At 46.2% G+C, this 25,662-nt stretch overlaps 1 protein-coding gene across 1 annotated transcript in view; it reads left to right on the top strand.

Annotated features, from left to right (window-relative positions):
• The first annotated feature begins 303 nt into the window (after positions 1-303).
• The window catches only part of HOOK1 (hook microtubule tethering protein 1), a 94,466-nt gene continuing 69,107 nt past the window's right edge, over positions 304-25,662 (top strand). Inside the window, exons 1-6 of the mRNA XM_088447874.1 lie at positions 304-485; positions 17,006-17,091; positions 18,227-18,299; positions 20,212-20,262; positions 23,477-23,609; positions 24,575-24,642. Coding sequence (XP_088304000.1) covers positions 441-485; positions 17,006-17,091; positions 18,227-18,299; positions 20,212-20,262; positions 23,477-23,609; positions 24,575-24,642 — 456 coding nt within the window. The 5' untranslated portion in view covers positions 304-440. The remainder of the gene's footprint in view (positions 486-17,005; positions 17,092-18,226; positions 18,300-20,211; positions 20,263-23,476; positions 23,610-24,574; positions 24,643-25,662) is intronic.

Below are 25,662 nucleotides of genomic sequence, written 5' to 3'. Positions count from 1 at the left end.
TCATTATAAGGACTCGACGGAGGGAGAAGCCGGGCATACGCTGCTTTATAGCAACATGTCAACCAATCGCGAGTAAGGGATTCCGCTTGGTGAATACGGATTGGCCTGTACCTGTCCCCGGAACCAAATGATTGGCCCTGAGCTTGTGGCAATCACCTGCTGCAGACCTGGGGGTGTGCCCTCCACCTGTCATCCGCTGTGGGCGTGGCCAAGACGGGAGCACAATGGGGGCGTGGGGATATGCAATTCACGAAGGGGACTTGCGCTGTCACGGCTGCGTAAATCCCGGCAGGTCTAGGAGATTTACGTCAAATCCAGGAAAGAGCTGCTTACACACGGGCGATCGAGCTCTCTCTCCCTGCTTCCCTGTTTCCAGGTGAGGACTGAGGTCAACTGGATCAGGAGGAGGACAGAGGGAAGGAGCAGGTGACAAGAGAGATATGGCCGGCAAGGAGAACGAGCTATGCGAGAGCCTCATTATCTGGGTGAGAATGGGATGGGAGTCATTAGTGACGTCATGTGTGGGGGGAGGCCATTGATGTATGGGGGGCTATGCTGTATCTCCATCTCTGAGGGGGGAGGCTCAGATTATGGGTAGCCTGTACACTGTGTCTATCATATCCTATACAGCTGCTGCACACAATTATATCACTATTATTGGCCATTATTGGCTGAGGGGCTTTGCATGTGCTCAGTATGCATGGACATTGTGGTGTCACCATTTATATTACACACATTATCCTTTCATATGACTTGGATAGCATGCCTTTGTGCTGCAGATGTAGTGCAGCTGTGGAACTACAAGTCCCAGCAGGACCTGCAAGCCTGGTACACATCAGTGTCTGTGTGTATATCTATCTATCTATCTATCTATCTATCTATCTATCTATCTATCTATCTATCTATCTGTCCTTCAACATTGTAGGGGTGCAGAGGAGAAGATCCTCTTGGACAATATAATAGATCAACAAGGACCTGCATTCTCCATTCATACAGTAGAAAACCTTGGATACTTTATTACACGTATAAGTAATTGTACAACTTCCCCCCCTAATAAATATCAAGGGATTGCGCCACAGCAATAAGCCGGAGCGTATAGTTGGGATAGGTCCTCCTGCTTCGAAGGTATTTGATTCAGTAGCTTGTTAACCCCAAGCAGGAGCTTCTTATTGGCATTTGTGCTCATTCATTTATTTTACTTTTTTTTTTTTTACATTTTGTAGAATTGTGTGTTCTACACGGCGTTTTCTGTTCTGCAATTTATATAGTTTGATATGTGTGATAGTGCCTTAGATGGATTGTGTGTGTCAGAGCAATACATGGTAGTATACTAGGATATACTGACTGAGTGGTATTTTGGACTTACGCCTGCTGACTGAGCGGTATTTTGGACTTACGCCTGCTGACTGAGCGGTATTTTGGACTTACGCCTGCTGACTGAGCGGTATTTTGGACTTACGCCTGCTGACTGAGCGGTATTTTGGACTTACGCCTGCTGACTGAGCGGTATTTTGGACTTACGCCTGCTGACTGAGCGGTATTTTGGACTTACGCCTGCTGACTGAGCGGTATTTTGGACTTACGCCTGCTGACTGAGCGGTATTTTGGACTTACGCCTGCTGACTGAGCGGTATTTTGGACTTACGCCTGATGACTGACAGGTATTTTGGACTTACGCCTGCTGACTGAGCGGTATTATGGACTTACGCCTGCTGACTGAGCGGTATTTTGGACTTACGCCTGCTGACTGAGCGGTATTTTGGACTTACGCCTGCTGACTGAGCGGTATTTTGGACTTACGCCTGCTGACTGAGCGGTATTTTGGACTTACGCCTGCTGACTGAGCGGTATTTTGGACTTACGCCTGATGACTGACAGGTATTTTGGACTTACGCCTGCTGACTGAGCGGTATTTTGGACTTACGCCTGATGACTGACAGGTATTTTGGACTTACGCCTGATGACTGAGAGGTATTTTGGACTTACGCCTGATGACTGAGAGGTATTTTGGACTTACGCCTGATGACTGACAGGTATTTTGGACTTACGCCTGATGACTGACAGGTATTTTGGACTTATGACTCCCTGCAATTAGGCATTTAGGATGAGGGTTAGAGAAAACATATAAGAGATGGACGCATCTTATTTGTACGGCCGCCTCTGCATAGTAAGCAAAATCCGCCTTTTTTTGGGATGTAATATATGCTTGTAATTTAGGTCCACCTCCACACAAGCGCCTTTGTGTGCATCGTTGTGCACCGTCTGTAAATTTTCTTTATCAAAAATTGCGTCTTGCATTAAGAAAACTATTAATATAATACCCATTTCAGACGGGATGTAGTTAGTATGCCGACGGACAGAATTCCGGCTGTCGGAAGCCCGACCTGGGACTAAAGATAGGCGTCGAAATCCCGACACCAGTCTATATCCCGACACGGGAATCAACAACAGCCGCCATCCCGATTGAAAGTACTGTGGGGTGTGGAGGATTTGGGGGCAAGAAGGGAGGGTTAGGGTATACTTACCTGACCCCTGTCGGGATACCGCTGTCAGTATTTTGAAAGCAGCTATCCCGACTGCCAGTATTTCATACCCAATCCCTTTCAGACATAAGTCCTGGGAAATACACGGGGGTTATCAGGTTTAGTCTGACCCTGGTACAGAGCAGGGTGCAAATAAATACACCTGTCTGATAGGTGGTTAGTGGCTTTCCAAACACAAGCTTCATCATGAAGATTCAAAGAAAATCTGAGACTATATTAATGGAAAACACCAATCTTGGGGAGGATATACAGTAATGAGAGTTCTGGGACTTCTAATATACCCTGGAGTATTGTCAAATCCTTATCGGCGGTTTTTCCTGTGGCATTTAAACCAGCAATAATATTGAATGAAAAACCATTGCATTTAATATTATTGACGTTTTAAATCCAGCGAAACAAACCACAGAAAATTGGTAGCTTTGAATACCTGGCGCTTAGTGAATATAGCCCATTGGGAATTGGTGGAACTATTTGAAGATTGATGGTCACCACCTTTCATCAGCCAAAGTGATGGAATTATGAGCCTGATCCACTACTGATCGCAACTGCGATTATGCACAAAATCGATTGTTGCGTGCTGCGCATGCGCGCGTGCATGAGCCAGCCTCTGCATTCGGAACTGCGATCGCAGTGACCACGCAGACCCATCACTGAATGATTGACAGGAAGTGCCGTTTGTGGGTGGTGACGTGGGGTGATCAGCGAAATGCAGGCGTGCCAGTGCGTTTGAATGCCGTTGCAGGGGCGTGCATAAATTAGCCACTGTGATGCCATTTTCAGCCTGAGGCCTCATAGCGTGCAATGAAGTTAGCAATTCCTGAGTAAGGTCAGGGCTTGTGCAACGTGAGGCTGCGATGGTACTCGATTGTACCCATGGTTTCGCAGTCTTGCTAAGGATTACAGATGTGTGTAAGGTAAGGTGGGCGTCATGTTGTGCTGCGGTGGCATAGTGATCTCAATGGGAATAGCAGCCGGATCAAATACCAACAGCGGAACCCCGACTGACCTAATTCCCGACTGGGGCTGGTAAGTAACCTAACCCTCCCCTCTTCCCCCCCCCCCCCCATCCCTCCCTTAGTGGTGCCTAATCCTTACCTCCCCCCCTAGTGCCTAAACCTAACTCCCGCTCTCCGCACCCTAAACCTAACCCTTTTGGGTGGAGAGTCTAACCCTAACCCCCCCTAGTGGTCCCTAACACCCCCTTTCCCTACCCAAACCCTCCCGGGGGGTGCCTAACCCTAAGTAACCCCAGGTGTCCCTAAACCTAACCCTCCCTTACCCCCCGCGGTTAGACGCTAAGACACCCGGCTTACTTTCATTCGGTATGTCGCGTTTCGGTATTTTGTAGTGGGGCTAATGATCGGCGTCAGGATTACGACGCCTATCTTTAGTCCCCTATCGGGTTGTCAATGTCGGGACATCGTCCGGCAGGATAGCGCCTGCTGGTATCCTGACTGTATCCCATCGCAATGTATTAGTATACTATCGCAGTTGAACTGCGTCCATAATCGCAGTTGCAATCGGCAGTGAATCAGGCCCTACAGTATATCAGTACCACAGAGAAGACAAATAATGATACAAAGTTGGTAGGAACCTAAATATAAATATATATATATATACACCAATTTGAATCAGTGATGTGTAAAAACAAAACGTGAACAAACAGACTTGGGCCCTCATTCAGAGCCGGACGCAATTAGCGCTCGCTCGTCCTGAAAATAGGGGTGGCTATTCAAATGAACCGTTCGCTCTTTGCGGTCTGTTCACGCCTCTATGTCTGAACGAGCGAACAAAACTTGCGATCGTTTTTTGGGAAACTACGCCCCCTGGCCGCTCGCATCCTACGTCATATCGGCTATTTATTAGATTAATCGAGTACATCGAACAGGGTATGAACTGCTCGCTATTCTTGTGGTCGGTTTTTGCTACCACAATTTTGCGAGCAGTTCTGGCTATAAAATAACCCAGTGACGTGGGCAATGACGCTGCTGTATTAATTATGCACACCCATAAAACGCCCGTTTTGACCTTTAAGCACGCCTGCATTCTGATCTCCACTCCCCCTTTTCAAGCACCGTCCCCTGTTACCACCCACATACGCCTTATTCTGTCACTCAAATTATCAGGCATTCGCTATTTTGCGAGCACATGAATTTCGACCGCACTGACTGGTTCGCGCATGCGTATAACGATCCGTACGCATGCGCAGTTGGCCAAACATCGCTCGGAGCGAACGAGCTGCCGCTTACGAGTGGCTCTGAATCAGGCCCTTGGTTCCCTTTTAGGCCAGTCTGTGTATGATTACTTGTAAGTGTTGTGTAAAGAGAGACCATAATATAAATAATTGATGAAACAAATATACATAATATAGTTCCATCTTTTATACTGTGTTAATGTACATTAGTTATTTTCATTGACATTATCCCTCAGTTAGAAATCAATATTCAAATTAATTTTTTTTTTTGCTGTAAATTACCATTATGGGAATACATCTTTTATTTCCGTTGGGAGGCATATTACTGTCTTATTTTAGGTTTAGTACTTTCACTGTGTTTCATCACATATATCTCTTTCACACTTACATCTAAATCCCGGGTTTTTGCACATGAACGCGCATTGATCCGGGATTTAGGTAAGTGTGAATGCAAACAACCCGGGACCCCGACCCTGCTATTTACCAGGGTCGGGCTGAGACCCGGGAAAATTGCCAGGTTGATAGACCCGGCAATTTCCTAGCTCCCCTATCTGAAAGGGATAATAGTGACTTTAGCACCATTAAACCTCAGAAACGTACCCCTCACATTTAGTCAGCTTGTTCCCCAAGAAAATTAGATATAAAACAAAAAATGGCATACTTTTGTCAAGGACTGCAACAATTAGACCTTATACTCCTGGGTGCCATTCAACTAGCCAGGAGGGGGGGTGGGCACGCCGGCAACTCAACTCGCCCCACCTCGCGGACCTGCAGGTTTTTGTATGGTGCCCAGAGGAGTGCGAACAAAAATCGTCGAGTTAGGAGCTACCACAAGTGTGACATGCAGCCATACTTAATCTAGTCTTATTGTATGGACCCCTTGGTGTTTGTGATATAGGCAAATTAATATATCGGGGGGCATTTGGGAAAAGACAACGTTCCCAGACACAAGCATCATGGAAAGTGGGAAGTCATTGGATGCAATGGGTTCCATCTACTGACACTGTGGTGGTCGTAGCATTACAACTCAAGTACAGCGTACAGAACTAGAGCCAATAGGGGCTGATCATAGTTGAATGTACACCTGTTTGCAGAGCATATCGTGCGTGTATTTGCTCTGCACATAGGGCCTGATTCAGAGCCGCTCGCTAGATGCGATAGCTCACACGATGTGTATGCAAATTGCGTCTGCAGTGCTATCACACAGCAATGCAGTAGCACGCCCAGTATTACTTAGAGAGCGATCACATAGTGTATGCAGACACCCACCAGCCTTTCTTAAGATGCCCACGTCATGTCCAGGAAGTGTATGCAACCATCGGTACATCGGATGTGATCACAGCGCTTGAGGTTGGCCATACCCTGCCACAAGCACTGCGAGCACTTCAGTGTGAAAACCAGCCAGGTGACGTGTACTATGATGCTGTCTTATAATTATGTACACCTCTAACACGCCGTTGAGATGCTCAGGCACGCCTGCCTTTGCACCTCCACTCCCCGTTTTTAATGGCCAGCCCCTGTTACCACCTACAAACGGCTTCCCCTGTCACTCACTCTGCTGGGCTGTCTATGCAGCGAGCGAATGCATTGTGAACTTTCGCTAAGGTATGAACATGCAAATTGAGATGTATACACACTGCATACCATAGGCAGCAGCGAGAGTATGCATCTTAGCGAGCGGGTCTGAATCAGCCCCATAATGCGCAATGAAGTGTACGCACGTACCAGTGATGCAGAATGATACGCATTTCAGTCTCATCTCCACTTGCGACAGAAGGGTACACTGGGGCTGTAATGGGGCGTTCTCATGTAGCTAATATTCAGTGGGTGCGCAGCATCGGAGCTGCAGGCGGTGCAGAGTTCCTACACGTAATGACGCTGTTTTTTTAGATGTCTTTTTTTTTTTTTTTTGCACCAAGAATAAGGTGTAAATTTACTAAAGGTCGATTTTAATTGATTAAAAATCAATCTAATCGGTCAACATCGATGTTGTATTTCAGCGGCTAAATCACACATTCACTAACACTTGAAAATCGATATAAGGAAATCGTCTTGCTCATGTGTACTCGCACCTCTACTCACCCTACTCTGATACTCTAACTTAGAGTTTTATGTAAACGCGATATTTACGTAATTCTCCAATGTTTTGACATATGCGCAGAAGCCACAGTGAACATGTGCAGATCTCTCTGACATGCTGATGGCTTTCGGGGGCGGCGTCAGGAAGCGTGTCAGATCCGTTCTCTAGGCGTGCCATAGCCCCGGCAGCGCGATTTCATCGGACAGCCTGAATAACCCAATGTTCATGCAGTTTGAGCCGATTTTGCGTCTTCGGATGCAGCAGCAGATCACAGAAGACGGCAGGAGGCGCCTATTTACACAAGACGTCTCCGGCGGCATTGGTGTATTGCAGCGCGGTCGATGCGTCTTGTACGCAGCTGCGCTGTTAGTAGTGCCCATCTCTGAATCTTGATAGTCACTGACCAATCTGAAGGCTCCTGGGTAATATGATTTGTTATCGGATGTGTTATTGAATGACCCTTTGCCAGGAGGCTGGATTTATGGAACGCTCAGATTCCTTTGCGATTATAGAAGAATGTAAATCTGTTAATGCACTTTCCTCAGCAGTAGCAATGCTAGCAGTAGTGCCGCTAGTCTGTCACTGCATTGTGTGATACAAGAGAGACCCAGGCATTCAGATATATTTAGCCCAATACAGGCATCCATTCAGCAGATACTGTTACTTAATTGAATCAGCTTTGCTGGGTTGCTTAATCCAAGCTATTTCTCTTGCAAGGATTTAGTTGCCTGTAAATAATTAGCGTGCAGTAATGTCCTTTATGGAGGGCACCTCACTCCCTAATTGTTCCCAAGGATGAATATTTGAACTGCTTTCCTGTATAAACTTTATATAGAGAATGAAGGAAGTGGCACAGTGGTTAAATGCGCTGATTAAAACTGACTCAGGGATTTTCATTACGAGCTGCTAGCGACTTTAGGGGACAGGGTTGGACTGGCACAGGGGTATAGGGGAAATCTCCGGTGGGCCCCACTGCCTGTGGGCCCATCCCCTCCTCTAGGTGTCAGGTTTCAGACCCCAAATTATAAATTGTTACACTATTAGACAGTCAGTTACCTGGTGGAGCAGGACCACTCATTAACAAGGGGGCTTGGTTCACTTCTATAGAATCTACACCAAGATTTGCCTAATGGTTAGCCAACCATCTGTGGTGGCAGGCCACACCCCTCTGGTGGATGACCACTCCCCTTAAGCATGGGCCCTTACCACTGATTATCCCGGTGGGCCCATCATGCTCCAGTCCGACACTGTTAGGGGAGATGTATCAAACCTTCCAAAGAGAAGTAGCAGCCAATCAGCTTCTGCCATTTTGCTAGATTAATAACATCTAGAAGCTGATTGGTTGCTATGGGTAAAATCTCCACTTTAACTCTCTCAAATGTTTGATACATCTCCCCTTTTATCTCCCACTGGCCTGATACCTGCTGTCGTAGTACCAGCGTGTGCCCGGGCTTAATGGTAAAGTGTTAGGGAGTATTGCCACATGCTCCATTTAATGGCCGTTAAACACAGTGAGGTTAGTGGAGTAACTTCTAATGATCTTACATGACCCCCAGACACAAATAAAATAACCACACGTACACATCTGTGTTTCACATGTGGTGGGACTGTTGGCAAACGCCAGCGGGTACCGAACCTCTGTTTCAAGCAGGAGACATGGTGACATATACTCCCAGTTCTGCATGGGCCACGTTCTAACCAGAGCTTGTCAGTCACACAGGAACTTGCCAGGCAAATCCTATGGCGTCCATGCAAACTTGCATCTGCTAAACTACTTTGACTAAAGCTGTGTTCACATTGAAGACTTGCAGAACCAGTCCTGACAAATCCTGGGTGTGTTTACAACCTGAAAGAGGATGCAACTTAAATAAGCTGTTTGTAACTAGACCACATTCGGATTCCTGAGTGTTAATTCATTACTTATGTGATTGGAGCATTCAAATCAGAATGCAATGTACTGATTGCTCTTGGAATGGTATACAATCGGGAAACCGGCTGCCTTAATACCGGCAGCTGGCTTCCCGACTGTCATATCCCGGCGAGGGTGAAATGCCGGGCGTCTATATCTAGACGCCTGTCATTTACCCGACGCCGGGAGACCAGCGCCCTGCATCCCGATCGAAGGGATGCCGAGCGCCGCGAGCGGACAGCCGTGGGGGGGAGGGTTAGGTTTAGGGCACCCGGGGGGGACTTAGGGTTAGGCACCTCCCCGGGATGGTTAGGGTTAGGCTAGGGAGAGGGAGGGTTAGGGTTAGGCACCCCCGGGGGGGGACTCAGGGTTAGGCATCCCCCCGGGGGACTTAGGTTTAGGCAGCAGAGAAGGGGGTGTTAGGGACTTAGAGGGGGGATCGGACTATATATCGGGCACATCATCTATTGTGTACCCACAATGTCACTGACTATGCGCGCTCCCGCGCATCGACATCGTCAACGAGGGCCATGCTGCTGAATGCAGCATGGCTCCCACTCTCGCGCCGTTGCCCATGGCATCGGCAAGTGTGTAAGCACTTGCCGCTGCCGGCACCCAACCAGGTCGCATCGCTAACGAGGTCGGTACACACTAGGCCGTCTAGTGTGTGCCGGCCTTAAGAATAATGTGAGGTCACACTGGTACCCTTGCGGAAGCAAGCTTAGGAACCCTGTGGCTCTCCAGCTTATGTCAAACTACAAGTTGCAGCACTCCTTGCTACAGTAGCTCTGCTAAAGTCTTGCATTTTCTTTCTTGTAGTCCAATTTCTTAACATTTCTATGTAAAATTCTAATATCCAATAATATCTGTATTGTAAGCACGTTTTTTTCATGAGTGTATTTGTGTAATGTCGGCACAAGCACACATGTGCCTCTTCACTCTAATATTAGGAACGGAAAACTACTGTATCCCATCCCAATAAGGTATATAAAGGTGTACCTATAGACTAGTGCATTGATGTCATGCAAAACAGGCAACAAGTTTCCCTCACTGAAATATTTAGCAATATTTAGTGCTTCTAAATTGCTGCTTTAAACTTGCTGTACTTGTTCCATTCTGAAAGTCGTTCTTCCTGACATCCGCTCACATATGTGCATATACACTAATCAGCGTGACTTCTCATGAAGCTACACTACCATCCATTGGGAGAGATTTAACTAACGTGCCCCTCCCTCTAGCTGCTATTTTTCTTGGGGCTACTGACAATAATTGTCATTCTAGGGTGGCCAGTAGGCAGGGCGACTCTCAGGGGCACTTTGATCGCACAAGCCTGAAAAAGAGACGTGGTCACTAGAAAAGGGCAAGTGTCCTTGAGATGCGTCCCCTTTCCATCAATGTAGGGAGCGTTCCCAGCACTTACGGAAATGCTGGGCTGCCTTCAAGCTCTCCCGCAGTGTGAATAGATGCCATGTGCATCTATTCACTTACCGGGGGAGCCATGCAGCTTGGAAAAGCTGTCAGCCGAAATGAGCTGAGACAGCTCTGCAGCCTGTCAGCGTGGCGATTCCAGTAGGGAGCTAGAAATGGGGCAGGGCACATTTTGACTTTTAAAAAAGGGGAAGGGTACGGTGCCCTGCAAAAGAAGCCTAGTGGGAACGCTAGACAGATCAAGGGAGGGTGATTGTGGGCAGCCTGCAACCACACACTACATACAGTAGGTATGCCTGGAAGATCCCGGACCTATCCTCTGCCTGCTTCTCTGTTTCAGACGAGCTGGCCCCAAGTTAGTTATCTAGGGGGGCTATTAAGGAGAATGGGGTCGAGGCTGAGGGACAGACGGACTATCCGTAGCTGCCTCTCCAACTTCTTCAGGGATAAACGTCCGTTAACTGCCACCCTTTGTCACTGCCCCCTTTCTGTATAAAGGACAGAGAGCCCAAGCACACTTTGCTAGGTGATTGTCTTGTGTGCCTGTTACTAACTGCTGATCCTTGTAGATTCTCCATGTGCACTGATTTGGCTTATGTTCTTGCATTGTGCACCAGACTCTTGCTGAGTTGTAGACCACGCTTCTCCTTGACCCATGGCTACTTCTTTTCCGCCCAGTGTTCCAGACTTCTCCTATGGCTAATGACCATGCTTTTTGCCTTAGCCTTTTGCTGCTGCTATTCTCTTCTATACGGCATGTTACCAAAACTTGGAACAATGTAGACTATACTAGAGCATCAATACAATAATATTGCTTTCTGGTGGTGGTCCTCGTGAGTCAAAATTCACTCCAGGTAGTAACAAGAAAAGCCAAAGGACTCCCTTTATTGAGGGCTCACTTTTAGTAGAGTAATGAAAAGGTTAAAAATTAACTTTTGAGTAGGTTGTTCACAATCCACTTTTAATTTCGGCTTGGCGAGTATGGCATTTTACACGAAAACAGAGAAACCTTGATAGTCACTATTCTTTATTACTCCCATTAACACTCAATCCCGAATTTCAAAGTGGCGCTGCTTCGGGGCCCTTTGGTTCTTGTGGGACTTTGTGGGTCCGTGCGCTGGTTGATACCGAGACTTGTGAACTGTTGCGGGTGGCTGACATTTCCACTAAATATAACCTGCCTCAGTCTAACTTTTGGGCGATCCATCAAGCTCAACATTACGTAAGCTCGGTAATTAGGGTGTTCTCACCTTCAGACTGGTCTAATTCTCTGGAACTGTTATTGGCCCGTCCCATGGGGGGGGGGAAGTGGGATGATATCCCTACATCAGGGGTCTTCAAACTTGGCCCTCCAGCTGCTGTGGAACTACACATCCCAGCATGCACTGCCACCTTTTTTATATAACAGCATGCTAAAACTATGTGCAGTGCATGCTGGGATGTGTAGTTCCACAGCATCTGGAGGGCCAAGTTTGAAGACCCCTGCCCTACATTATAAAATTCTTCATCCTCCAATGGATCATGAAAAAAATAACTACAGGTCTTTCTTCTTGGTCACAGTTATTTCTTCACTTATCTATGAATCAAATAGTGAATTAATTTTCTTATTCTCAGTCTATACTCTCAGCAAGTATGTATAGGGAGATGTTTTATAATATTCACCATAATGTCTATATTTCCCCCCATCGCAGGTTTGTGATGGGAGCGTCGGACAATAGCAACTGTCCTAAATGTGGTGCTGTGCAGGCAAGTTTTGTTCATTGTATGTGGGAATGTCATCAGTCAATAGATATTCCTCATCTTGCTTGGTTAACTATTTACCCCTATCGGCGGAATGGGCAATATTGGGCATTTTACCATCCGATGTTCGAGCCCCACCTGAAAGTAAGAAATTGTTGATGATAATCTCTGCAGTGGCCCGTAAAAAGTATACTTCAAATGTGGATTAACCCATTACCGCCATCGATATCACTATTTAGAAATAAATTATTTCATGTCTTTCAGATGGACTGGTTAGAATCCACCTTACAAAAATAAGCTAAAACCATTTATTTTTTCCAATTATGGGAGGGGTTTATAGATTCACTATCTACATCTATTAAACATCAAATTTTCAATTGTTTTCAATACACCTCATGGTATGAGACTCTTATATTGCTTAATGACCCTCCGATTGTTTTTGACCCTCCGGATTAATATTAGAAAGATATTTGATTTGATTTTTGTTGGAAAGGGGAGAGGGGGGCTCAGCCGGCCACGTCCAGGGAAGATGTTGTATGTATTTAGATTGTGTTATAGTCCAATTGATTGATATATAATTGATAATACGTATATATATTATATGTTTTATCAATTTATACTGCGATATGTTTTTCTATGCTCTGATAAATAAATAAAGTTTGAAAAAATAAAATAAAATTAACTTTTAATGAATGCTATTTAAAATAGTAGATTTGCCTAAAGCTATACTAAGTACATATCAAAAAGCAAACAATCAAAAACATATAATAATTATTATTATTTCACTTTGTACATTATTATATGTTTTGTAATTTTTTTTCTGTGTTACCAGATCCTAGTTCTGGTAACGTATAGACAAGCAGCGTGGGGGTGCGAGCAGAAATAATCTAGTCAGGGATAGCAGTGCGGTCATTTGAATACCTCTGGTAAGTAATTCCTGGCGCTATTCGACATCGCACTGAATCGAATCGCCCCAATAGAGGCAAATAGGAAAAGGTGCAATTTGTCTAAAGTGTTTAAAATGGCGGATGGGTTGTGTGAGGTGGTGAGCCAGTCAGAAGCTGCAATGGCTGTGGTTGGTGACATAGCTCAGACATGCAGCACATAGTGCTCCATACCTGTGTGATGTCACCTGCTCCTAGTACACTGATAGGCTGCTTTCAGATGAATGGTCCATCCCACAATATATGGCTGCCTCCATACTGTGTAGGTAACATGTACATCCTAAGCATAGTCTCCTGTTCTCCTGGATTGTCAGAGAGTCTCCGGAATCAGAGGGAGACTTGTCGGACCACTGGAGGACCATTTGCATGTCTTGTAACGTGGTTGGGGTCATGCCACAATGACACAAATTGCCTCATCAAGCCTCCCCACATCAGGGAACAGGGGCGTGATGGCTGGCACAGTTAGCACAATCAAACTCTTTACCCGTCTTTTAATACCATCTTTTAATACCTTGCTTCTGTCTCCCCTGGAAAGTGAGGTATGAAATGCAGGTAAGTGTGACTTTAAGCAGCTCCTACCTGAGCTAACTGGAAAGGGGTGACCTGAATAACCATCATGGCACTGTACACTTAATAGACACTTTGCCAATGACTGCAATTTGTCAAATACTGGATGCCCCCAATAACCCCACGTTGGCTTCTCTCACTTAGATCTACACTTCTGGTTAATTTTAGTGGGGAAGAAATATGTCTTATTTCTCTGTTTATATCCCAGTGAATGGAAGATCAGGAACATTTGCCCTTAGCACCCTGATAAGGTAGGCCTGTGCCTGATGACAGGCTTTCAAATAATGTTTACAAAGCTGTGAAAAATCATAAAACCGAAAGACTCTCACAGCAGGTTTAGGTAATGTTTTACGCCTGTATTCTGTGCATTCATGTGCCTTGTTCTGGCTAGTAATACGCACAAGCTCTAAGCCGCTCCTTTGTGCTGCTGTCTACATGGACCAGGGGCGTCTTAAGAGAGGAGGGGGCCCTTGTGCATTCCCTTCCATCTCCCTGGCAGCCGACTGAGGCGACTGGCCGGCCACCTCAGAATCAGTATGCGGCGGCCATTTTCCCGTGTTCTGTGCAGCGCTGACACCCGACGCAGGACCACGGACAGGTGAGTTTTAGATAATATGGGTGCAGGGTGTGCGGTGCGGGGCCCCCCTGGACCCAGGGGGCCGTGTGCCCCGCACACCTTGCACCCATTATAGATACGACCCTGACATGGACCCTCAATATGGAGAAGGACATTTACAGGTTACTCTGTAGAAATCTGGTCTTGCCCATAATCCTTACTAGAAATATGGTTACTGTGTACAATACCTGCTCTTCTGCACCGTTGCTCGTAAAACAGTTTTAATTTATTTTTGCAGCCCCGGAATAAGCCACAGCTTTGCTACGCCCCCTCTTCATTACACACAACTGGTGTCCAAACACCAAAAATGCCTCATGATATAAAACACACGTAGAAGCCCTTTCATTAATGCCTTGTGAAGTCGAATAGGCCCTGACAATACAAACTTAATTTAACTGTTAATGTTTTCTCTTATTTTACATTTAAAAATAAATATTTAATTGTTACAATATTTGCAAGTTAACAAAGAATTAATATAAGTAACTAATTTCTACAGTCATATTTTCCTAAATGTTAAATAGAAAATGTTTTTGTCACCCCCACCCCTGCTAGAGAACTGTGCACTGACTGACTTCACACCCATTATCGCCCATCTGCCAGATTACTGTGCAATGACTAATTGCACACCCATTATCTCCCACCTGCCAGAGAACTGTGCAATGACTAATTGCACACCCATTATCGCCCACCTGCTAGAGAACTGTGTACTGACTAACTGCACACCCATTATCACCCCCCTGCTAGAGAACTGTGCATAGACTAACTGCACAACCATTATCGCCCCCCTGCTAGAGAACTGTGTACTGACTAACTGCACACCCATTATCACCCCCCACTAGAGAGCTTTGCCCAGACTAACTGCACACCCATTATCACCCCCTACTAGACAACTGTGCACAGACTAACTGCACACCCATTATCACCCCCTGCCAGAGATCTGTGCACAGACTAACTGCACACCCATTATCACCCCCTGCCAGAGATCTGTGCACAGACTAACTGCACACCCATTATTACCCCCTGCTAGAGAGCTGTGCACAGACTAACTGCACACCCATTATCACCCCCTGCCAGAGATCTGTGCACAGACTAACTGCACACCCATTATCACCCCCTGCCAGAGATCTGTGCACAGACTAACTGCACACCCATTATCACCCCCCGCTAGAGAGCTGTGCACAGACTAACTGCACACCCATTATCACCCCCTACTAGACAACTGTGCACAGACTAACTGCACACCCATTATCACCCCCTGCCAGAGATCTGTGCACAGACTAACTGCACACCCATTATCACCCCCTGCCAGAGATCTGTGCACAGACTAACTGCACACCCATTATCACCCCCTGCCAGAGATCTGTGCACAGACTAACTGCACACCCATTATCACCCCCTGCCAGAGATCTGTGCACAGACTAACTGCACACCCATTATTACCCCCTGCTAGAGAGCTGTGCACAGACTAACTACTCACCCATTAGTAGTGCTAATTCCGTTTATAGTTGCGATAAATAAAGTGAAGCATGTAGAACTACATATATTTTGACTGCAGGTTAAACTATGTGCAGTTACCTATACTTTAAACTTTGACATTCAGACCATGACAACATTTACACATGGTCAGAATTTCGGCATAGAAAACTATAGACCTCTAGGGTCAATATGTCGACATGGCTCTAACTGGCACCTACTAACTTCAATACTAACTTGATAGTATCTTTCAATAGACTTCTTTGTGTTTCCACACATATAATAATCGGATATAGTAATTGTTTTGAAAGAATATCTATTTATCTATTGTTAATAGTAAGAAGTATCACTCAGCATTTTGACTGTTGACATTTTGACCATACCAATATATAGACCTGTCTATGTATGGACCCTGTCTATATTTTCATTGTGTACTTTTTGACCCAGTCAACATTTTAAGCTGTCTATATATTAATCGTCTCCATTATGTCCATATCGATAGTTTGGTTGCCTACATATATTACCTGTCGACATTATGATATCTGTATTATGATTGTCTATGGGCTAAATGTCGAAACAATATACCACATCCTGAGTATCGACATCTTTTGCTAATGATTGTAATGTGACTCTTAGTAGATAATGGTAGCAACAGGGAAACCACATATAGGTTTATCATTTGCACCAACTATAGGCGGGTGCAATGTCTGCATTAATGATGAGTATGACTAGTATCGCAGCGTTCAGATCGGCGCACCAGATCTGCGGCCAATTTGCGTTCAGGCCCATATACTTTAAGGTTTTTTATTGCAATAAATCCCAGACGGTCATATTTAATTTTACACAGCGCATTATATTATATTTTCATTATAGTGTTCTAGCACAAGTTACTATGAATATTGGGCCTGATTCAGACCCACTCGCGAGCGGCTGTCCGCTCGCAAGTCGGTCGATGTTATGGACTGAGCATGCGCACGACGGAGGGAGCTCCGTCGTGCGCATGTGCCAGACGCGACGAGGGAAGGAAAGTCCTTCGCTCGTTGTGTCCGATCTAAGGGGGCGTGCTGTCAATGTTGATTGACAGCACGCCCCCTTTGGTGGGCGTGCCGGGGGGTGCCTCCCTGACGGGGGCGTTCCCACGGGAACGCCTCCCATCAGAAGCCGGCCCACTGACATCACTAGTGATGTCAGTGGGAGTGATTTTGGCTCTGATAGAGCCAAAATCACTCCGGAGCTTGCGGTTGAAAACCTCAACCGCAGACTCCGGCTCGCAAATTCGATGGTCGCGATGGTCTTGACCATCGCGACCATCGCAATGCACGCTCGTATAGCCTGTGGGTGGTGACCCACAGCTATACGAGCGTCCAGGAGGACGCTCCATGAAAATGGAGCCCGGCCCTCATTCAGAGCGTGCGCTCTGCTCAGAGCGTACGGCTCTGAATGAGGGCCATTCTCTCTTGTACGTCAGGCTGACTAACCTTTTTTTTATTTCTTTCTTTTCCTTGTAACAGTTACAGACGTTCAACACTAGCTCTCCGTGTAAGACTATCGGGGACCTAAGCAGCGGCGTCACCATGGCACAGATACTTCACCAAATGTAAGCTGCACCTCAGTTTATCTCATTGGGAGTAATATCGGGGTATGACAGACTTTTAGGTGATGCCTTTCCTGTTGTGTCACCTTTAGCTTTTATGTACACCTCTATGTGCATTAGCTGTGATGTTCCGGTTTAGGTTGGGCATTATTATGCTGTGAGCAGTACATCAGGAGCATAATACATTTATATATCTGGTTTGTGGATATCAGTAATGTAGAGCGTGTCAGTAGGGTATACTGGCTTTGCCATGACTATGTTATGTTCATCCCTAATATACAAGAAGACAGAGACAAGGAGACCTGGGGCATAGCATTTATACAGACACGGTGCTCGTTCAAACTGTAATTGACGTTATAACTCCAAATACAATAAATAATTTGAATTCAAATTTTGTTATCCAGCTAACACTTTGGCCTGTTCCTAGGACCTCTATCAAATACCCCTACAAGTCACCTTTCCTTGCTCTCTGTAATCAGGGCAACTACCAGTGTAATATGGAAATTACTACAATTTAATGCTCGCCTACATTTTCAATAGTATTTGAAGCCCAGTTATAAGATATTAATGCATTATTTCCAGATTGTGAGATTCATTGTGCGCGTTCCTTCTCCACCCAGAGAAGCCCAATCCTAAGTTTGAATACTGATGCTACAAAACAATGCTTACCACGTGGGCAGAGGCTGGAAAAGCTTCTCAGATTGGCAGGCACACGATTAAGCACTGCCCAATCACTACACAGGGATGTTGCTCCTCCAATCAGCAGCCGGATGGATCTTTCCTGCACTAGAGAGAGCTGTGTGACCCCACAGGGGATCTGTTGCGGTCATGTCAGTATAGGAGTACAGGGTTCTACTAGGTGGTCCAAGGCGAGGGAATATCACCAAATACTATTGTAAGTAGGGGATATTTGGGCACAATTATGTGTAAGATGTAATACTCCTTTAAAATGATGGCATAGAGAAATATAACTTGCCATTGACTCATACTTACAGCTCAGGACTCCCACAAAGGTGAATGCATTAATTTAATCTCATTCAACACAGTTGTCACACTTCTCCTCATTTACTCATTTATTTATGTCCTGTGCTGTGCCATATATAGCTGATCACGCAGTCCTGTTGTCTCCTATCCGTAGAGATAGCTCGTATTTTGATGAATCCTGGCTTGCTCGTATTAAAGAGGACGTTGGAGATAATCGAAGGATAAAGGTATTTAGAACTGTTTACTAATTGTGACTTTAGCAATAAATTGTTTGTTTGATTTCTTGTTATAGTAAGATTCATCACCCTGTATTGCAACTCGCCCAGATTGTGCCAGACGCGGAATAATGCATCTGTCACACACTAAAGCTTTAGACAATTGTTCTGTGTGTACAAGGCTCTTACAGAGGCGGATGTCCGAGCAGGAACAGGGGAACATGGCCTTAAAGTGCCTTCCCTAACACCTGAGTCCGGTGCCAGGTTACACTAGCGCACTACAAGCCACTATTAGCGCTTCAGTAGAGATACTGAGAGTTCCATCGCCATTGGATAATAGAGAGTGTTCCACCTGGGTTGGCCTTCCTATTTGCTATATATGTTTGGACAGCCCCTTTAATTTTCCTCAAACTTACTACTATAGAGGGGGGCACAGTAGAGACCCTGTGACAGGGGACGCGGTCATAGGGGGTGATTCAGCAGTGGATGTAATTGCAAAGCTGCACGCAGGCAGCTTTGCAACTCCGTTCTTGCAAATACAGCAGGAGGTGTATGACACCCCCTGTACGACACCCCCTGCTGCATTTGTGATCCCAGCACTGTGACCAAGGTCACAGGCTGGGATAACCATCGAGATTATCTGTAGCCACGGTGGATGGCGCCGGGCCGCCAGCCAGCTGACTAAGCGACAGGTTACTCAACCTGGCCGACTTGTGAGGCCAGGAAACTGTGTTTGTCGACGCAGTCCCTGGCCTTACCACTCCCGGAGAACAGGGCGTACACGCCCCCATTTCTGGGAACGCCAGCTGACGCCGCAGCGCCCCTTGAATGCCTCTGCCTGTCAATAAGGCAGAGTCATAGAATGGGCTGCTTGCGACTACGCAGGACCCTTTGTGCACACTCGCAGAATGGGTCCTGCGCACACGAAGATTCCTGATAATCGGGAATCTGCGTTCCGCATTGCACTTGCGTGCAATGTTGAATCAGCCTCACTATCCCGACCGTGGGGATTCCGGCGGTCAGAATGCCGGCGCCGGAAACCTGACTCCCGTCAGGGATGTGAAGGGGTCACCCCTACCTTCGGCAAAGGGAGACCTAAAGATTCTTTTTTTTTCTCCAATGGGGCCTATTGGCTCTGAAGGAGTTGGAGGGTATGCAGTTGGGAAGCCGGAGGACCCAATCCCAACAGCCGGCTTCCCAACTGCTTAATCCCGGCGAGGGTTAAATGACAGGCGTCTGAATTTAGACGCCTGGGTTAGGCACCCCCCAGGAGTTAGGGTTAGGCAGTGGGGAAGGGGGGGTTAGGTTTAAGCACTTAGAGAGGGGATTAGGGTTAGGCACTGGGGGGGAAGGTTAGGGTTAGACACCCCTAAGGGAGGGTTAGAGTTAGGGGGTAGAATAGGTTAGTGGATACTTACCTGGGGACGATCGGGATTTTCATCCTTGTCGGGCTGCCGCTGTCTGGGTTTTGAACCGCCGGGCATGGGTCCGGCGGTAAATCATACTGATTCCGTGGGGAGAAACGGGGACTTTCTTCGTTTGGATGGGGTCCAATGACCCAAGCCACCAGCGCAATTTTTTGTTTTTGTTTACTGCACTGGGTGATTGCAGCAGGCACCGCTGGCTTCAATACAAAAAATGCTGGTGTCAGAGTTTCGGTGATTTGACACCGGTGGCTTGAGACCATTACGATGTGTGCGATGAACATAGGAGCTTACAGCAAAGTCTAATTTGTCTATATATATTTTTCCATTTCCGATACATAAATAATGTTGAAATTCACACACACATATAGTTTTCAGCAACAAATCTGTAGGTGATCATTGCATGATGTCCCATCAGAGGTGCAGCAGAGAGTCTGTATGTATGGAATTTGGGGATCCGTGTGTTGGAGTCAGTGTGACCTTGTCCTTTCTTTGCTTAGGTCAATAATCTAAAGAAGATCCTGCAGAGAATTGTGGATTATTACCGTGAGGTAAGGCAGGACACATGCGGTACCAGTCTGGTATTGGTTTATCCTTTCTGCTGTCTGTCACTCTGTAACTTGCTGTTGATCGGATATATCACTGCTGATTTGTATACAGCAAATTCCCCAACATGTCTATGACACTGGTTGGTCGGGCACTTGTATATCCAGTGAGCGAGGAACGACCCGATAGCCAGGCCCCAGTATGTCCTCTCCTTGTACTGTCTGCCCCAAGCTATATATCTGTGTGTTATAGGGGCAGATTTGATCATAACCCAGCGAGATGCGTGTGCATACATATGTGTCCACCTGCGTCTAGCCTCCTTGCGCGTTTAACAGCCCTTCTATTCGCGCCATGCCGTGGTTAAGCTCGGTAGCGCTGAGCGTCTTTATGTGCAACCTTTTCCCCTAAAATGTGTCTTATTTGCAAAGCAATGCGAATAGGACACACAAGCAGCTTCTAACAATTTTAAATGATATGCGGCATGCCTATATTCTTTGTGTCACAGCCGCTGACACTGTAATGTTCTGCTACAGTGTCACAGCCGCTGACACTGTAATGTTCTGCTACTGTGTCACAGCCGCTGACACTGTAATGTTCTGCTACTGTGTCACAGCCGCTGACACTGTAATGTTCTGCTACACTGTAATGTTCTGCTACAGTGTCACAGCCGCTGACACTGTAATGTTCTGCTACACTGTAATGTTCTGCTACAGTGTCACAGCCGCTGACACTGTAATGTTCTGCTACAGTGTCACAGCCGCTGACACTGTAATGTTCTGCTACAGTGTCACAGCCGCTGACACTGTAATGTTCTGCTACAGTGTTACAGCCGCTGACACTAATGTTCTGCTACTGTGTCACAGCCACTGACACTGTAATGTTCTGCTACAGTGTCACAGCCGCTGACACTGTAATGTTCTGCTACACTGTAATGTTCTGCTACTGTGTCACAGCCGCTGACACTGTAATGTTATGCTACAGTGTCACAGCCGCTGACACTGTAATGTTCTGCTACACTGTAATGTTCTGCTACTGTGTCACAGCCGCTGACACTGTAATGTTCTGCTACTGTGTCACAGCCGCTGACACTGTAATGTTCTGCTACTGTGTCACAGCCGCTGACACTGTAATGTTCTGCTACTGTGTCACAGCCGCTGACACTGTAATGTTCTGCTACTGTGTCACAGCCACTGACACTGTAATGTTCTGCTACAGTGTCACAGCCGTTGACACTGTAATGTTCTGCTACTGTGTCACAGCCACTGACACTGTAATGTTCTGCTACACTGTAATGTGCTGCTACTGTGTCACAGCCGCTGACACTGTAATATTCTGCTACAGTGTCACAGCCGCTGACACCGTAATGTTATGCTACAGTGTCACAGCCGCTGACACCGTAATGTTATGCTACAGTGTCACAGCCGCTGACACTGTAATGTTCTGCTACTGTGTCACAGCCACTGACACTGTAATGTTCTGCTACACTGTAATGTTCTGCTACAGTGTCACAGCCGCTGACACTGTAATGTTATGCTACAGTGTCACAGCCGCTGACACTGTAATGTTATGCTACAGTGTCACAGCCGCTGACACTGTAATGTTCTGCTACTGTGTCACAGCCGCTGACACTGTAATGTTCTGCTACACTGTAATGTTCTGCTACAGTGTCACAGCCGCTGACACTGTAATGTTCTGCTACTGTGTCACAGCCGCTGACACTGTAATGTTCTGCTACAGTGTCACAGCCGCTGACACTGTAATGTTCTGCTACTGTGTCACAGCCACTGACACTGTAATGTTCTGCTACAGTGTCACAGCCGCTGACACTGTAATGTTCTGCTACTGTGTCACAGCCGCTGACACTGTAATGTTCTGCTACACTGTAATGTTCTGCTACAGTGTCTCAGCCGCTGACACTGTAATGTTCTGCTACATTGTAATGTTCTGCTACTGTGTTACAGCCGATGCCACTGTACTGTTATGCTACACTGTAATGTTCTGCTGCTGTGTTACAGCCGCTGACACTAATGTTATGCTACAGTGTCACAGCCGCTGACACTGTAATGTTCTGCTACTGTGTCACAGCCGCTGACACTGTAATGTTCTGCTACTGTGTCACAGCCGCTGACACTGTAATGTTCTGCTACTGTGTCACAGCCGCTGACACTGTAATGTTCTGCTACTGTGTCACAGCCGCTGACACTGTAATGTTCTGCTACTGTGTCACAGCCGCTGACACTGTAATGTTCTGCTACTGTGTCACACCCGCAGTTGCACACCGAATATAGGCATGCTGCATATCATTTTAACCAGCATAAGCTGCTTGTGTGTCCTGTTCACATTGCTTTGTGAATAAGACACATTTAAGGGAAAAAGTTGCATTAAAAGACACTCTATGCTACCGAGGTGCACGGCGCTCACGCGTTGTGTAACGTGACTTGTTACATACAGAAAATAGGTTTATGTGGACACATGTATATGTGGTTATTACTGGAGGAAGATCGCTCTTGTTCTTTTCACACCTCTATGGGACACAAGCAAAAATAAGCATTGCTTTCCTGCACGGGTAACCTGCATAGTATTAACACGCAACCCTCACGGGTAACTGTATCCACCCTATTGTTCCTGTCTCTGATATTAGTCAGTAGAGCTCATTTATTCCCATTGCAGGTTGGTGCATGTATGCAGTAAACCACCGTAACCAATCATCAATTAGCTTTTACATATCATGTGCAAGTTAGACAATAAAGCAAGGGTCTTATTGGTTATTGTGGTTTAGCGCACATTTTGCAGATATACACAGGGACCAGATTCAGAGTTACGCACAAAGCGATTGGAAATACGACAGCGGCGCCCCCAGCCCTACACTTGTGAGCACAGCCATCATCGCTATTCACTACATTACCGTTCAGTTCTAGGCGGCAGCGTCTGGAGACTCACTGGAAGCACCAGCAATGGTCATAGGCAAAACGCGTCCCACAATGGCATGGGGAATAATAACTGGGTGCAGTCACTGGTAATGAATATTCTGTGGTGCAGTGAGAGCACCTGGTAATAGGATATGACAGATAAATATGTGAGCTTTCGTGCTGCGATACTGTAACTACAATTCAGTTATATCCACATTAAACCTTACTCTGCAGCCTCAATGGTTCCCTCCCACTCCTGTATCTGTGATAATCCCGAATGTGACACTGTTTATTTTATCCAATGTTCCAGGTATTGGGTCAGACAATCTCAGAATACCTCCTCCCTGACCTCAGCCAGATTGCAGAACATGCAGACTCCAAGGAGATGGGGCGCTTACTCCAGCTCATTTTGGGGTGCGCTATTAACTGTGACCAGAAAGAAGGTACAGTATGGGCAGGATGGGGGCGGGGGAAGGGGGCATATTCCGTTTCATTCGATTTGAAGCCTTTATCAATTATTTGACCTTTGATCTAAACTTATCAAACTGAAAGGAAGTTCTGTTGTTCCGGCTGTTGTTTAATTGTCATCAGTTTCCTGTAAACTGTTGAGTTTTATCTGTAACAAAAAAAATAAATAAATCAATGAACGATCCTGTTCCCAAAATCAGGGAAAATATTTACATATTCACGGATGTGTGTACTGCATTATGGAGCTGATTCTCAGTTGCTCGTAAGTGCTAAAGTGGACGCATCTAGCGATGTTTAACAAAGTGCACCACCGCATCACACATACGCACCTTGACGGAGGCTCAGTGCGCGGTCGATTCTGCCTGTCCTTGAAGTGGGCGTCTCTGGGTGGCTACCTTACGAACGCTCGGAAGAGATGCATGTCATGAGCGTGTTGCCAGCGTTTCGCGCTATTATGAGTCGTGCGAATGCTGATGGCCGTCTGTCTCCGGCGGATCTTTTGCTGGGGTAGGTGTGTACATTGATACTAATGAAGCCGTACGGATACTCGTAAAAAATTAGGTAGTAAATCCAACTGTCGCAGGTGGCCAATTTGTGCGCAATTCAGAGTCAGGTTCTGTATTCGCTTATCCCCCAGTGTGTGCACGTGACACTCTTACTTTGCATACACTGGCTCCAGGTGTTGGTATATCCCAGCCATTATCAGGCTTTGGGCCCGATATAGTAAAATAACACCATTGGACAACCAAATCTCTACTTGTGGGTACAAACTAGACATCGGCCCTCGTGATCAGCCCATGTGAGACCAGCTATAGATCCCAGGGGTCACCTTATCTCTGTAACTGTTGTCAAACACTGTTCTAGATATTGATGTATCGAGTGATAGTTCTGGATCACCTGTGTCTTGATGCCTATTAGTCTAGTGCTTTATTTATTACAGAACACATCCAGATAATAATGACACTTGAAGAGTCCGTACAACACGTAGTGATGACTGCCATCCAGGAGGTAAGGATTAACTTCCTATAAATGTAATTTATTATATACATGATTCATATATAGACCACCCAGTGCACAAGCAATAATACAAAGTATTTTATGGTTATCAAGTGCTGCTTCCTCAGTCCAGTAACCACAATCCTATGTATTATGTATTTATACTGTCTCTCTATTTCATACCGTTTTATATTTGTGTCTGTCGCTATTATTATTATCATTGTACTTCATGTGCAGAGCAAAATGGCCAGATCGTGGAGGAGCAGAAGTTTCCATCCACATACTATGGAGAGGTGCTGGGTGGAGTAGAGGTGACCCCACGGTCATCAAAAGAACGTCTTAGGTCGGGTACACACCTGCACTATATCGGCTCAATTTGCACGCTCCCGCGGTTGCATGCGATATAGCGTGATTGGCCATGCTGCACGGTCAATCACATGATATCGTATGCAAGGCTGTACGTATTAATAAAGACAGAACAGTGATCGTCTTGATGTTCATTAAATCTTTTACGTATGTATCGGCAATCATGCGATGATAAGGCTGAAGGCAAATCACCCTAAACATCGGCATGTTCGCCGGTCGTTCAGGTCAGAGCTGGCGTAGATCAGAGTTGGTCCCACACTTTTAAGTAACAAAAACCAGACCCTTTGCCCCCTATTTACTCAGCCAGCCACAACTTTTACACACCATGGGTTGGTTTGCACTACAGTAAGGGGACTAAAAATGTCAGGTCCTTCTCTTCCCTCCCAAACCCCCGACCTAATGGTGCGTACACACTACACGATATGCTCCCTGAGCGATATCGTGTAGTGTGTCCCCGGCAGGCTGTGCTCAATGTCGTTTATGACATTGAGCACAGCCGCTGAACGATATCATTAACGATATCGTTCAGCGCCGGGCTCTCTCCCCCATTCCCCAACATGCAGCAATCTGACGAGATCGTCAGGTTGGCCTGCATGTCAGCCCGATGAACGATGACGACGAACTACCCGTAGGAATGCACGTCGTCGTTATCGTTCATCGTTTTGG

This window comes from Taudactylus pleione, unplaced genomic scaffold (assembly GCF_031769625.1).
Source record: "Taudactylus pleione unplaced genomic scaffold, aTauple2 ptg000442l, whole genome shotgun sequence".
NCBI lineage: Eukaryota > Metazoa > Chordata > Amphibia > Anura > Myobatrachidae > Taudactylus > Taudactylus pleione.
Note: the sequence above shows the minus strand (reverse complement) of the source record. Positions and strands in the feature narration are given on the sequence as shown.